General features: G+C 46.9%; 1 protein-coding gene across 10 annotated transcripts in view; it reads right to left on the bottom strand.

Annotated features, from left to right (window-relative positions):
* Nucleotides 1-14547, bottom strand: part of LOC138748480 (uncharacterized) — a 44328-nt gene that overhangs the window by 22221 nt on the left and 7560 nt on the right. For 7 of the 10 annotated variants that reach the window (XM_069908759.1, XM_069908758.1, XM_069908757.1 and 4 more), the window contains exon 3: nucleotides 5608-5701. In XM_069908759.1, coding sequence (XP_069764860.1) covers nucleotides 5608-5701 — 94 coding nt within the window. Of the gene's footprint in view, nucleotides 1-5607; nucleotides 5702-7118; nucleotides 8218-14070; nucleotides 14264-14547 lie in introns of those variants that run through there. The other 3 variants (XM_069908753.1, XM_069908755.1, XM_069908754.1) reach the window with 3 other exon arrangements.

The following is a 14547-nucleotide window of genomic DNA, read 5'->3' as shown; positions in this document are numbered from 1 at the left end:
TCAAGCAACCAGCAAATAAAAATCACAGACCATAAATGGGTAAAAAAAATACCAAAATTTAAAATTGGCCAACCTTGCCGTTACTTCTCCATTCAGGCAACATGCAGTCTCAAGCAACTGGAAAATTCACTTATCCAGCATTTATCAATCCCCATAGGTGCCGGATACCAGAGGATTTACTGTATACATGTTAACGATTTGGAAATGGATGTTAGAGGTAGGACTACTATAAAGTTGGGTGCCTGAGTTAGCGTGGCAGTTAGAACAATGCTATTACAGAGCCAGTGACACGGTGGATCAGCACTCTGTAAGGAGTTTGTACGTTCTCCCTGTTTTTCTTCATGGGTTCCTCCCTCCCTCCAAAACGTACAGGGTTGTAAGTTAATTTGGGTATAATTGGGCAGCACGAATTTAAATGGCCAGACTTGGCTCCTACTGTGTTGTAAATAAAATGTAAACTTGTCAGTGAGATAAACTCAGTAGAGTTGGGAAGAGTGGGGTCACATGATTCAGTAAGCTGGGCAGAGCATTGCCAGATGGGGGTTTATCCAGCTAAGTGAATGGTGATCCACTTTGGCAGGAGCATTCCAGCCCAGGATCACCGATTGATCCCAGATGCCAAAACGGTCCCAGTGCATCTCAGAGAAAGAGGCCACTTCTTGTAGATAGCTGGCAGACCATCCACTGAGAAGCAGAATCCCCGTACCTGCACAAGGTCCCGGCTCCCCTCACTGAATGCACATCCCTCACCCTCTTGTCGGATTCGGCCCTGCATCGTGCCCAACAGCAACCTCCTGTGTTTACGGGATGTCTCCCCTCGGGAAGGAGTAGGATCTTTCCAACCCAGGATGAAATAAAATGGCTAAACACTAAAGTTGCTGACGCTGGAACCTTGAGCAAAGAATTACTGGAGGAACTCAGCAGAGGAGACAGTAAGTTTTTTTTACCCAGAGAGTTGTGGGTGCCTGGAGGGGTGGTGGTGAAGGCTGGAACATTAGGGCAATTTAATACACTTAGACAGTGTGAGAGATCAGTATCACTGATCTAAAAGAGAAGTGAGGATTGTGAGAGATGAGTAAACTTGACATGAAAATATGAAAGATGGGGAAACTAGTACAGACACATGGAGTGATGGATTAAACCAGTATGAACAGGCTAAGCATGGAAATTAGGATGCAGAAAGCAGAGTCAGACTATGTAAGATAAGAACCTTCTCGTTCCTTTCGACAGGATCAGTGAGCCCACCGTATGAATAAGATAAGGAGAGGCAAGGAATAATAGAATGTAGGAAGTAGACGTAGTCTGGGTGAGATAAGGGTCTCCTAGCCCTAGACAGAAGTGCCAAGTTCTACATATTTAATTAGTAATACACGGATGTACCAAGTTATACATATTAAATTGGTAAACCCTAGACAGGATTAGCGAACTTTGCTAATAAACGTATGAAGAGACTGTAGCTCGTAGCTCTGAGAGTCGGAAAGGTGTGAATGGGGACAAGGGCAGGGTTGTGAAGGACAATGAGGATAATGACATGATGAGACACCGACAGGATACCCCCTGGTCCTCCAAGTCACAGAAACAGCACGTAGGCAGGTAGGATTGCCTAATGCCAAAAGTTGGGTGAGCCCCTGTGTGTGTGTATTCCCAGGGTAAGGGGAAGCACCCAACTTTGCATTGTTGTTATCATAAATGTTCTTTGTTCTCAGTTTTTGTCTCGAGCAATTTCTGTGAAGGTACTTCTGTTTCTAACAGACAGGAACATGGGTGAGAGAAAAATTGAGGGTTATGAGGTAGGAAGGGTTTAGTTTTTTTTGGAAGGAATATATAGGTCAGCACAGAATTGAGGGCTGAAGGGCCTGTTCTGATCTATAGTGTTCTGCTCTCTGTAAGACAGCATCCACGGTCTGTTAATGTTTCCAGCTGAAACCTTTTTGAAGGCTGTGCCCTTGAAAATCTTGATATAAACATTGACAGACCATTTGTACCCATGGATGCTGAGTTCCGAAAGTGTTTCGTTGCTCGAAATAATTGGATGTTTAGGAGTTTAAGAAGGATTTGCAGAAATTTCAGTCTGCGTCGCTCCCGAACACTGGCTTCTGGTAAGGGTGAGTCACCATTCGGTGTCTGAGTGCCAGGAACTGAACCTGCTGACTGGATGATTTCCCAACACACCACCAGCAAAACATTGATCTCCACTCACCAGAGAAACATTGCAGAGCAGTTGGGCAAAAGGAAAGTCAAGGGGACCGAGGCCATAAATGCTGTGAATGGAGGTCTCCATCGCTGTTTAAATACTCAGGAACTACCGCTCTCACGGTAATGCACAGCTGCATTTATAGAGCGTGGAAAAGCCAGAGAGCAGATGGGAGAAATTCAAGGCTGAACTTCACTGAATGTCTTGCAAGGAGACTAATTAGTAAGGCACATGAACTGAGAGCCTTGATTAATACATGAGAATATAAGAAACAGGAGCAGGAGTCAGCCATCCGGCCCATCGAGCCCTGCTCCACCAGATCACGGCTGATCTGATGATTGACTCATCTCCACCGACCTGCCTTTTCCCCTTATGCGTTAATTCCCCTACTCTGAAACATCTACCCAACCTTGTCTTCAATGGGCAGCAAATTCCACAGATTCACCACCCTCTGGGAAAGGCCATTCCTCCTCAGCTCTGTCCCAGTGTGATACTGGAGCTGTTACAGGTCAAAATAGAAAAGACAACACATAAAGAGGTCCTTTAGCCCACCAAGTTCATGCTGGCCTTCAAACCTGGTACCAACTGCTTATTCTTTCCACCACACCCACTTGTAGGAATGTAGTAAAAACACAGAAATGCTCGAGGAACTCAGCAGGTCTCGCTGTGTTCATAGGAGGTATGGATCTATTACCAAAGTTTCAGGCCTGAGCCCTTCTACCGCTAACGTTGCTGCATGCCTCTGGGGTGGAAACCCAGAGCACCTACAGGAATTCATGACAGGGTGTCCTTCCTAATGCCTTGTCTCTGCCGCCATCTTGTGGTTTCTTGACCCTCCCAATCTGGCCCCCACAAGGATCTCGGGTGCTTGGATGCCACGTGACTTGCTGGGTTTAGGGTACTGCATCTAGAGGATACCCAAGTGGTCACAGGAGGGGATGTACAAACCCCACACAGTCAGCACAAACCCTGTAAATGACATTAGACAGATGGACAGGAAAGATTTAGACTTGGACAAATTTAAATTTAGACATACAGCATGGTAACAGGCCCACGAGCCCGATCCGCCCAATAATCAATCTACATCCCCCGTAGGGTGGAAGGAAACTGGAGCTCCCAGAGGAAACCCACACAGACACGGGGAGAACGTACAAACTTCTCACAGACAGCATGTGATTCAAAGCCCAGTCCTGAATGCTGGCACTGTAAAGGCGTTGCGCTAACCGCTACGCCAACCATCCCACCTCTATGGGATTAAGGTGGGGAGTACTGACCTTGGAGAGAGTTCTATAATGCTATGACCTCACTGTGTGTGAAAGTATTAGAGCAGAAGAATTAAGTTTTGAAATGAGGAAGACACACGAGAGACTGGAGACACTGGGATGTGAAGCTAAACACAACCTATTGCAAGAACTCAGTGGGTTGAGCAGTGACAGTGGGAGAGAATGAACGGTGGACGTTTTGGACAGGAACCCTTCATCAAGACTGGGGTGATACACCACTAGCCTACTGCAAGGGGCGATCTCTGTACCTGCAGAAGACAGACCACACCTGGCAGGCTGTCAGTCAACCACCTGGGATGTAATCCTGAGCCAGTCACTTGGGAGCCACCAGTACAGCTACCACTGTAGCAGAGATTTTTAACTGAATAACACCTGTTGTACAGTCTTTCTCGAGTTTTATGTCTGCTTGTGATGCATGGCTGCAGCAGTAAAGACGGAGAATGTGGAGAAAAGAAGCCAGGGCAAAGAGGACAAGGAGCAGGATAGGGGCCAATGTGGGATGGGTGAAATAAGGAGACGTGCCGCAGAATGGATGGACTGAGGCGGGAGATTGGGAGATCCCAGGCAAGGAAAGAAGGAAAAATAGACAGGATGCTCATACCAACCCTCTAAAATTCTACTATTTATTATACAATATATATATTTTAAAAATGTATATAGGTCCTGCATATAGTATGCCTGTGCATTGTCTGGTTGTGTGTCTGCGGGTTTTGCACTGAGGACCAACGAACACTGTTTCATTGTCATCTGATTACACAAGTACAACCCAATAAGCTTGACTTGAACTGAAATAAAACATAAAAGTCCGTAGACACCGTGGTTGATGTGAAAACATGAGAAAGTCAGTAGGTCAACAGCACCTTTTATGTAGCAAAGATAAAGATACATAACCGACATTTTGGGCTTGAGTCCTTCATCAGGGTATGGGAAAATGTCGGCAGGTGTCTGAACAAAATGGTGGGGGGCGGGGAGAGGGGGAGGGGGGGATGGCTCTGTGAATGGAGAGGAAAGGGGGTGGAGAGATGGAGGAGAGGAGACAGAGGGATGAGGAAGAGAGGGAGAATGGGGAGTGGGCTATCAGAAACTGGAGAAGTCGATTTTAATCCCATCCAGTTGGAGAGGGCCCAGTCGGAAAATTAGGTGTCATTCCTCCAATTTATGGGTGTTCTTGGTTTGACAGTCCATGAGGCTGTGGACAGACATGGTGTGGAAGTGGGACCCACATTTGAAATGGGTGGCCACTGGGAGATGCTGGTCACTGATGTGGCCGGAGCGAAGGTGCGCAGCGAAGCGATCTCCCAGTCTGTGTCCGATATAGAGAAGGTCAGAACGGGAGCACTGGATGCAGTAGACAACTCTCGCAGATTCACGAGTGAAGTGTTGCTTCAGTTGGAAGGAACTGTTTGGGGGCCTGAATGGTGGGGAGGTATGGGAGCAAGGGTGGCACTTCTGCGGACACAGGGGAAGGTGTCGGGGGTGGGAAATTGGTGGGAAGGGATGAGGGAGTCACGGAGGATGCAGTGCCTATGGAAGGTGAGGAAAAGACACGTCTGGTGGTGGACCACGTTGTAGGAGAAGGAAATTTGAACTTTACTGGATAGCAGACAAATCAACATTTTCCCACTGCCTCTGGGCATGCCTGAGAATGGACAATTGAACTCAAAGCTCATTCTGACGGAATTCACTGTCTGCGTAGAACAGTTAACGAGACAGAGGGACACATTGGGACCTGGCCCCCTCAGTGGGAGGGACAGTTAGCAGGTTAGGCTGGTGGTGGTGGGAGGGTGGGGAGGTGGGCTGGTGGTGAGCTGGATTACTGCCTAACATAGAGTCCATGACATAGCGGAAGACCAGAGCAGGGTTGCTCCTGTCATGGGCTTCTGAGAATCAGTAGAGGATGTGAAACAAGAAGTGGGAAAGGCGAGAAGGGAATTGTGCAACACAGCGACAGGGTCAAGTGGGCAGCTCGGCCATAGATGTGGTTTTGTGACGCTAAAAGCCACAGACAACCCATGTCCAACTCACATTAATCTTGATTTTAATGCCAAGCACAGAGACATCACGGAGAACAAAACAAAACACAGACGGTTAGCTTAGGGATTTACGCAACACTGCCGCAGCACTAGTCACCCCATGTTCAAATCCGGCGCTGTCTGTAAAGAGTTTGTACATCCTCCCTGGGTCTGCGTGGATTCTCCGCAGGGCTCCAGCTTCCTCCCGCCTTCTAAAAATATATGGAGTTAAAAGGTTAATTGGTCACATGGGTGTAATTAGGCAGGCATGGGCTCATCCGCCAGAAAGGCCTGTTACCGTGGTGTACGTCCAAATTAAAAAATATAAATCAAAATTAATAATCCTCGGAGCTGAAATCTCCAGGAGCTCCCTCACTATGGGAGTTGTGAGGGTGCAATAGGGAGTGTGTGTATGTATGTCTGTGTCCATATGTGTGTGCCTGTGTGTCTCTATGTGTGTGTGTGTCTGTCTCCATATGTGTGTGTGTGTGTGCGCGTGAATGTATGTGTCTGTATCTGTGCGTGTGCGTGTGTTTGTATCTGTGTCCATATGTGTGTGTGCGTATGTGGGTCTCTGTGTACATGCATGTGCATACATGCCTGTGTGACCCACCCCATAGAGCGAGTGAGGTGGTCAGGGACATGACTCGAGTTTGGGTCAGCGTGTGTGTTGACCTGTACCTCTATGAGGAACTGTGCCTCGGAGAATGAAAGCAAACATATTAAAGGAGAGCCTTTATAAATCACGTGTGATTTCACCCTTTCGTTCAGCCCTTTGCAGGAAGTGTGTGTATATGTGGGAATTGACCTGCAAAGAAAAACAGTGATGGGGAGATTCAATCAAAACATTGAAAACTACACAGGATTTTTGCTATAGTAGGTCTGATGAAAGCTGTTCCATTTCTGGAGTGTTGGTCAAGAGAGAATAGAAGTTGAAGATAACTGAATTGAGAAAGAGTCCGAGGTGGAGGAGAAATGTTTACAGCATTGAGCTGCGTAATCTGGAACATATTGCCAAGAGCAGCTTTAAAAAGAAAGTGGATAAAGTTTTAAAAGAGGAAAATAACTGCAGGGCAGTGGAGAAACACGTGAAAGATGAGAATTCTTCAGCAAGTTGCACAGGGTGAATGAAATTAGCAAAGTGACTGGTATGTTTACTGGGACTAAACAGAATATTCATCAGAAATAAACACAGGCCAGGCAAGGCAGCATCTGGAGAGAGAGAGTAATTACCAATTCAAGTCTGGCCTTTCACAGACAGACTCTACCTGGCTGAGATGTCTCACACATTGACCCTCACTGGGGGACGGGTCCCACACACTAACCCTCACTGGTGCCACGGATCCCACACACACTGACCCTCACTGGTGCCACGGATCCCACACACAATGATCCTCACTGGGGGGGCCGGGTGCCACACGCACCGACCCTCACTGGGGGACGGGTCCCACACACACTGACTCTCACTGGGGGAAAAGGGTCCCACACACTGATCCTCACTGAGGGCCAGGTCCCACACACACTGATCCTCACTGAAGGCCGGGTCCCGCACACACCGACCCTCACTGGGGGGCCGGGTCCCACACACACTGACCCTCACTGGGGGAAAAGGGTCCCACACATACTGACCCTCACTGGCGAAACGAATTCCAGATTGCATCATTCTCTCAGCTCATGCCTCGTCCCCACTTCCTGTCAACAGCCCTGGAAATCAACTGAGTCACCTTTAACAGAGAAGTGTGATGCTCAGGTGAGATGACAGTAACCCAGGACAGCTCAACTTGGGGATCTGACTGTCTCGTTCCCCCTCAGGGCTGGGTCTGGGAACAAGTGGGAATCTTCTGCAAACTGAAACTGCAAGGACAAGGCAGAGCTCCTGGAATAGCTGTCACAGAGTCTGACGGCAGTGATATTATGCAAGAAGTTACTCTGGTGCGTTTGTTTTCATGCTGAAGGGAGTACACAAATGTGCTGGAGAAACGTAGGAGGTCAAGGGTGGCCAACGTTTTTGTAACCCTTTACTTCCTGTGGATATGAAATGACCTGCTGAGTTTCCCCCGGCGTTTATGCACTACACCCCAGTAAGGGTCAGTTAAACTCTACAGGTTACAATGCTGACTCCAGATAGACTCATTAACAAGGAGTAGGTCCTATCGAGTGAAGATAATTTAGACATACAGACTGGTCGGTAACAGACCTTTCCTGCCCATGAGCCCGTGCCACCCAATTGACCGACAACCCCCGGTACATTTTGAATGGTGGGAGAAAACCGAAGTACCCGGAGGTATCTCCAGCAGATGCAGGGAGAACGTGCAAACTCCTCATAGCCAGCATAGGATTTGAATCCCGGTCGTGGGGGCTGTAATAGTGCTGCTCTAACCACGTCACTCTAAAACAAGAGAGAGAGAGAAACTGATGGAAATCCTCAGCAGGGCGGGGTTCACTATATTCAGGTGGAAACCTCACTGTAGGAACGGGGAAGGAGACAGAAGGTGCTCTTGATGCTGCAGGGGAGGTAGGAGGGGTGTCTCTGACAGGGTTCAACTCAGGTGATCATGGAAACATGCTGTAAAGCAGGTGAATCGGAGCGGATTCGAGAGTGAGACAGAAGGATGTAGGAAATGGAAGGCATGCCTGGCAGGACCCATTCTCCTGACCCAAAACATTTTCTGTTCCCAAGATGAGATCTTCCAGCCCAGATCATCCTAAATGTCCTCCTTCTTCCTTACCCGTGTCTCCTCCATTTCCCGCTCATCTCCCCTGGCCCCCTCTGCCCCCAGAAGCAACATAAACAGGATTCCCCTTGTCCTCACCTACCACCCCACTAGCCTCCACATCCAACTCATTATCCTCCGTAATTTCCATCACCTTCAACACGATCCCACCAGCAGACACATCTTCCCCTCTCCTCGCCGCCTTCCGTCGGGACCGCCCCCTCCATGCCTTCCTATTAATCGCTCTCTCATCACCTTCCCCCCCCCCCCCCACTCCACCATTCTGGGCCACAAACAATCTTCCCAAATGAAGCAGCACTCGACTTGCGAACCTACAGGAGTCATCGACTGCATCCGGTGCTCCCGCTGTGGCCTGCTCTTTCATTGGAGAGACTGGACGCAGACTGGGAGATCTCATCACTGAGTACCTTCACTCCGTCCGCATCTGTGATAGGGATCTCCCAATGGCCAACCACTTCAATTCTGCATCCCACTCCCATGCCAATATGCCTGTCCATGGCCTCATGTACTGTCCCACCAAAACCACCTATAAATTGGAGGAGCAACTCCTAATATTTCATCTGGGCCCTCTCCAATCACATGGAATTAACATCGAATTCCAGTTTCAGCTGGCCCACTCCCCATTCTCCCTCCCTTCCCCATCCCTGTCGCATTTCCTCCAGCTCTCTATCCCCTTCCCTCTCCATTCATAGAGCTATCCCCTCTCCTTCTGTTTGCTGGTGTGCCCTCCCTTATCCTCCTCTTACCTACTGCCTGTGGAACTGTGCTCCTTCCCCTGCCCCTCTCCTTGTCCATTTTGTTCTGGCGCCTGACGGCATTTTGCTCAAACATTTAGGAGGGGCTTGAGCCTGAAACGTTGGTTCCGTATCTTTCTTTGCTATATGAAAGACACTGTTTGACCTGCTGAGATTCTCTAAAATGTTGATGGTCCTTTTCTCTACACTGATGCTGCCTGACCCACTGAGTCCCTTGGGTTTCTAATTCTTCCTCTTGACATAATTTGAATACAGGCTAAAGATACTTACCTGCACAGGACTGTTTTGGACCACATACTGAAGAAAGAATGTACTTAGCGAAGACTCACCAGATGTCTCCAGGGGTGGTAGGGGTTGAGGTGACAAGGACTGCATTCTCCAGAACTCAGAGGAATGAGAGGAGACCTCATCAACGCAAAACTCTTGGGCTTGACAGGTGAATGTGGGGAGTTTGGAACTGGTTTAGTTGAGAATAAAAGATAGACCATTTGGAATTCTCTACCATGGAGGTCTGTGGCCGGTCGTTTATTGCGTTCCTTCAAAACACAGGTTGACAGATTGGAGAGTCGAGGAATTCTGGGATGGAGGAGCAGGGAAGGACTGAGATGAGTGATGACTGAAGGGCCAGTGACTGACTCTTGATCCTGTTCCGTTCTTATGTTTATGGATTAGATCAAGGTAGGTAAAGTTGTTCCCATTGGTGGGGGAGACCAGAAATGGGGACATAGCCTTGAGATTCAGGGTAGTAGGTTAAGGAGAGTTGTCTATCCCAACACGTGAAGACAGAAATAAATTACAAAATTCTGTAGGCACCGTGGTTGAAGTAAAAACACAAGATGCTGGAGAAACTCAGCAGTTCAAACATTGTCCTTTATGTAGCAAAGGTAAAGATACATCACCAATGTTTCAGGCTTGAGCCCTTCATCAGATTGCGAGATAATATCGGCAGGCCTCAGAACAAAGGGCTGCGAAGTGGTGGGGGAGTGGCAAAGGCAAAAAGGCAAGAGGTGATAGGTGGAGAAAGGAGGGGATGGGGGGGGTGTAGAAGAACTGGAAAGACAGGAAAGGGGAGGGGAAAGAAAAGGCAAGCAGGTTTAGTGGAAAGCAGTAAGGTCAATGTTAATGCCATCTGGCTGGAGTGACCAGATGGAAAATAATGTGTTGTTCCTCCAACCTGTGGATGGTCAGGGTGGGATAGTACATAAGGCCATGGACAGACAAGTAAGTGGGAGTGTGTCTCAGACTTGAAATGGTTGACCACTGGGATGTCGCTGTGGTTGCGAATGGAGCGGAGGTGCTGAGCGAAGCGATCTCCCAGTCTGCGACCGGTCTCTCCAATGTATAGAATGCCACAAAGGGAGCACCAGATGATGTAAATCAGTTCGCTGGACGTACAAGTGAAGATAGACTCCGGCAGACTGTCTCCAACAGTCAACAAGGAGGTCTCTGCAAGCGTTGCGAAATGTGAAGAGTACAAGACACCAAAGACGTTCTAGTCATCCACTGCATCGAGTCCCATCTCCAGCTGTCTCAACTTTTGACCTGCTATTGCATCCAGATAGGAATTGGGAAGAGGGTGAAGCCGACGCTACACAACCCTCCCTCACTTCCATCCAAATCAAACGTTAATCTCCATCATTAATGATGTCGAGGTCTTCATCGACGATGATGGACAAATGAGGAGTAGATTTAGGATGGAGATGAAAAGGAACAGCTTTTCCCAGAGAAAGGTGAATCTGTGGAATTCACTGTTCATTGAGGCAGTGGAGGCGACCTCAGTAAATATATTTAAGACAAGGTTGGTTAGATTTTTACATCGTGGGGGAATTAAGGGAAAGGCAGGTAGGTGGAGATGAATCTATCACTAGATCACTAAATGGTGGAGCAGACTCGATGGGCCAAATGGCCAGCTCCTGCCCCTATTTCTTATGTTCTTTCATTTATCTGCAGACATGGTTGTGTCCAGGATTGATGGAAAACCTCCCAGTGAGTTGGCATTGTTTCTGCCCAATGTTAATTCTAGGCCAAAACCAGTCTCACTTCAAAAATATTTATTGGAAAGGTGCCAGTTCAAGAGGGCAGGATCATCTTGAGAAAACAAGAAAACAAGCCATTGACACCATCCAAACACACCCAATCAACGTACAACTCCTGACACTCCCAGATTTCCATTTTATAACCCCAATGAATCTTTGAAAGTGGCAGAACAGGTCAATTAATCTGAAAACCACATGACATCCTTGAACAAAAGCCAAGGCAAAACACACATTGCTGATGACCTGATAGGAACTTAGCTGGAGGTTTTAGAATGTTATGAGGTGTTGATTAGGGGATCTTAACGTTAAGAAATCTAGCTGAACATTAAGATCCCAGTTGTAGTGGTTAGCGTAACACTGTTACAGTGCCAGCGACCGGGGCTCTAATCCACCATTGTCTGCAAGGGGTTTACACGATCTCCCCCGTGTCTGCATGGGTTTCCTCTGGGTGCTCTGGTTTCCTTCCACCCTACAAAAATGACCCGGGGGTTGTAGGTCAATTGGGCGGCATGGGCTTCTGGGCTAGAAGGGCCACACTGAATATATGCTTAAATGTCTAAAAAGTGAGGTTTGTAGGTTTGATGTTGGTGGAAGGATTCTAAAAAAAGGAACTCAGGGATTTTTTTTTTTGTCGCGCACAGAATGTAGTTGATATCTGGAACTCACTGCCAAAGCCAGTGGTGGAATCAAAAACAGTGAAACACGGAAGTCTGCAGTCGCTGTGATTAGAGTAAAAACACTCAGAAATGGTGGAGAAACTCAGCAGATCTCACAGCATCCACAGGAGGTCCAACATTTCGGGCCTGAAGGTATAAGCAAAAAGCAGAGAGGCGTCTGAATTAAAGACTGGGGACAGAATGGGAGGGGGAGGAGTCCAGTCCAACAGACAAAAGGTGTTAATTGAATATGATGGTAAAGACATATTAATGACGTCTCATATCTAGCTAATGTGATGTTTCTTCGTAGCAACCTCTCTCACTTTATCAATAATCCCAAACACTTTTTGATCACGGATCATTGAAGAAACCCGAAATTGCATGTTCTTGCTTTTAATTTCAAGTCTGTTAAAGAAGTATTAAAGCTCTCTCCCTGCAGTTGTGTGCATGAGTGAAACACATACCTCTCGAGCATTTTATTTTTATTTGCTGAACAGTGTTCATCAAGCATCTCAATGACCTTGTCGAACTTCTGCCTTGGCAAAAACAAATGTATTGAAAACCTGTAGTAGTGTTTGAGGTCCTGCCACAGTAAGTAGCAGAGCAATCTTCTGTGGTTTGCTTTAGAGTCCAATGGCTTACAGATACAGCATCTTTGTTTGAACAACCTCCACTCGTGGTCAACATTTCCAGTCCAATTTACAGCATCATAAATTTTTACACTCTCCACATATCTGCTGATAATCCCTAATACACACTCTGCCCACTCCTGGTACCATGTGATGTTTTTTTATTGTAATAAAGAAACGAGTTCTGTGGTGAACCACTGTTATGCTATGATTAGCTGTTGCCAGCTGGACACACCACCCGAGACCGATCCTACCCATAGCCCTTTGCATGCTCCCCATTCCACTCTGCCTTGATCAGTCAATGAGGTTAATGGCTGTTCTAGTCTAATAGTTAATAAAAACCTATCAGTTTCACAACTTCAGTCTTTTGTGATTATTGATGGTGCATCAGGTTCTTTTAAAATAACTATACTCTATTAGCTAAAGTGCACACACAACCATGTGGAGGCATCCATCTTGAATCCAACCCAAGCTGCAACAGCTCTTCTTTGACTCCCTCTAGTGGTAGCACTCTTTCACTACAGTTAATATCTTTTGTCTGTTTCTCTGGACTCCTGCTCCTTCCTTTCTTCCCCCTGTCTTCAATTCAGACGCCTGCCTGCTTTTTTGCTTTTACCTTGAAAGCAAGGGCTCAGGCCTGAAACGTCAGTGATATATCTTTATCTCCTGTGGTGCTGCGAGACTGGCTTAGTTCCTCCAGCATTTCTGTGAATCAGTAACAGTCACCATATTTAAGGGACATTCAGACAAACATGGTCAGACATGGCAGGATGCAGATCTAATGCAGGCAAAACAGGATGAGTTTAGAACAGCCAGTGTCAATGGAGGCTCCACTGGTACATTCAGTGGGGGGGGGGGGGGGGGGGGCGGGCGGGTTGCCATGGACTGAAATCATACAATTTTTTTAATGTAGTCAGTAGGAGAAGTAGGTAAGAAACCAACTAAACTTGACTGCCAGAGTCAAAAAAGGTTGAGAATGGTTGGTGTTGAGGGCAAAAATGGTCAGCATCGACCATGATGGGTTGAAGGGCCTGTTTCTGGGATGCAAGACTTTGTGGATGAACACATTAATTGACCTCCCTGAAGTTCTAGCACTGCTTGAGTGAAGACATTTTTATCTTCACCTGAACCCTTAATTTTCCATCTGAGTAAAACACGACAGTCTGCAGACACCGCAACTGAAGCAAAAATACTATTGTTTCTCTCTATTCGAGTCCCTGGTTCCAGACCCCCCTGGAACCAGCGCCTCTACTCCCTCAGGAGTTGTGGGTGCCTGGAATTGCTGGGGTGATGGTGGAGGCCAAAACATTAGGGGCATTTAGACAGGCACATGGATGAAAGAAAAATAGAGGGTTATGAGGTAGGGAGGGTTGAGTATTTTCTTGGTAGGAATATAAAGGTTGGCCCAACATCGAGGGCCGAGGGGCCTGTACTGTTCGCTGTTTGAAGTAGAAATTCTCCCTGACCCACAGGAAAAAGAATCTCAGGTATGTGATGTTATGTGTGTACTCTGACAATCAATCTGAACTGTCTTGAATAGAATGGTACTTGGAAGCAAATTTGCAAGGATTGATTGCACCAAGAACAAGTTGATGCAAAGGAATGGTGTTCAGAACAAGTTGAAACTGAATCTAGGCCCAAGATAATGTGTGTTCGAGCCAGGCTGAAAAATGGAAATCGAAGGGACTTTACCCAATAAGGGATCACTTAGAAAAACTAAAATCGATAAGTAAATACCAGAAACACTGAATGGAGAGAAGGAGAACTAACCTTTCAGATCAAGGACCTATTAACCATATAACCATTTATGGAGCGGAAACAGGCCATGTTGGCCTTTCGAGTCCACACCGGTTCACTGATTTTGTGCGCCCTCTTCAGGCAATGGTCCCGATGGGTTTGGCCCTCGAATTCCAACTTCAGTGGCTGAATTCTTGGCAAACTCCAAGAGTCTCTTTTGCAAAACCTACAAAATGGGAAGATAAAGAGGTCCACGAGCTCCTTACCCTCCAAGCTTGAAGACTCAGCACAGTTGTTTTAATTCGTTGATAAAAAAAATAAATCAAGGTACCGGAGTTGAGAACGTACAGGAAATAGAACAGCACTCAGGAGTTAGCATGGATAGAATTGCATGCAAGACAAGACATGTTAGTACTGGATCCAGGACAAGCCTGCATGGGTAAAACTATACTGTCTATACTCGTACAAAAATTAAATTTTGTAGACCATTTTTTAAGGTTAAATTTATGG

Source organism: Narcine bancroftii, chromosome 13, assembly GCF_036971445.1.
Source record: "Narcine bancroftii isolate sNarBan1 chromosome 13, sNarBan1.hap1, whole genome shotgun sequence".
Taxonomy (NCBI): Eukaryota; Metazoa; Chordata; class Chondrichthyes; order Torpediniformes; family Narcinidae; genus Narcine; species Narcine bancroftii.
The sequence above is the reverse complement of the archived record's forward strand: the minus strand, read 5'-3'. Positions and strand labels throughout refer to the sequence as shown.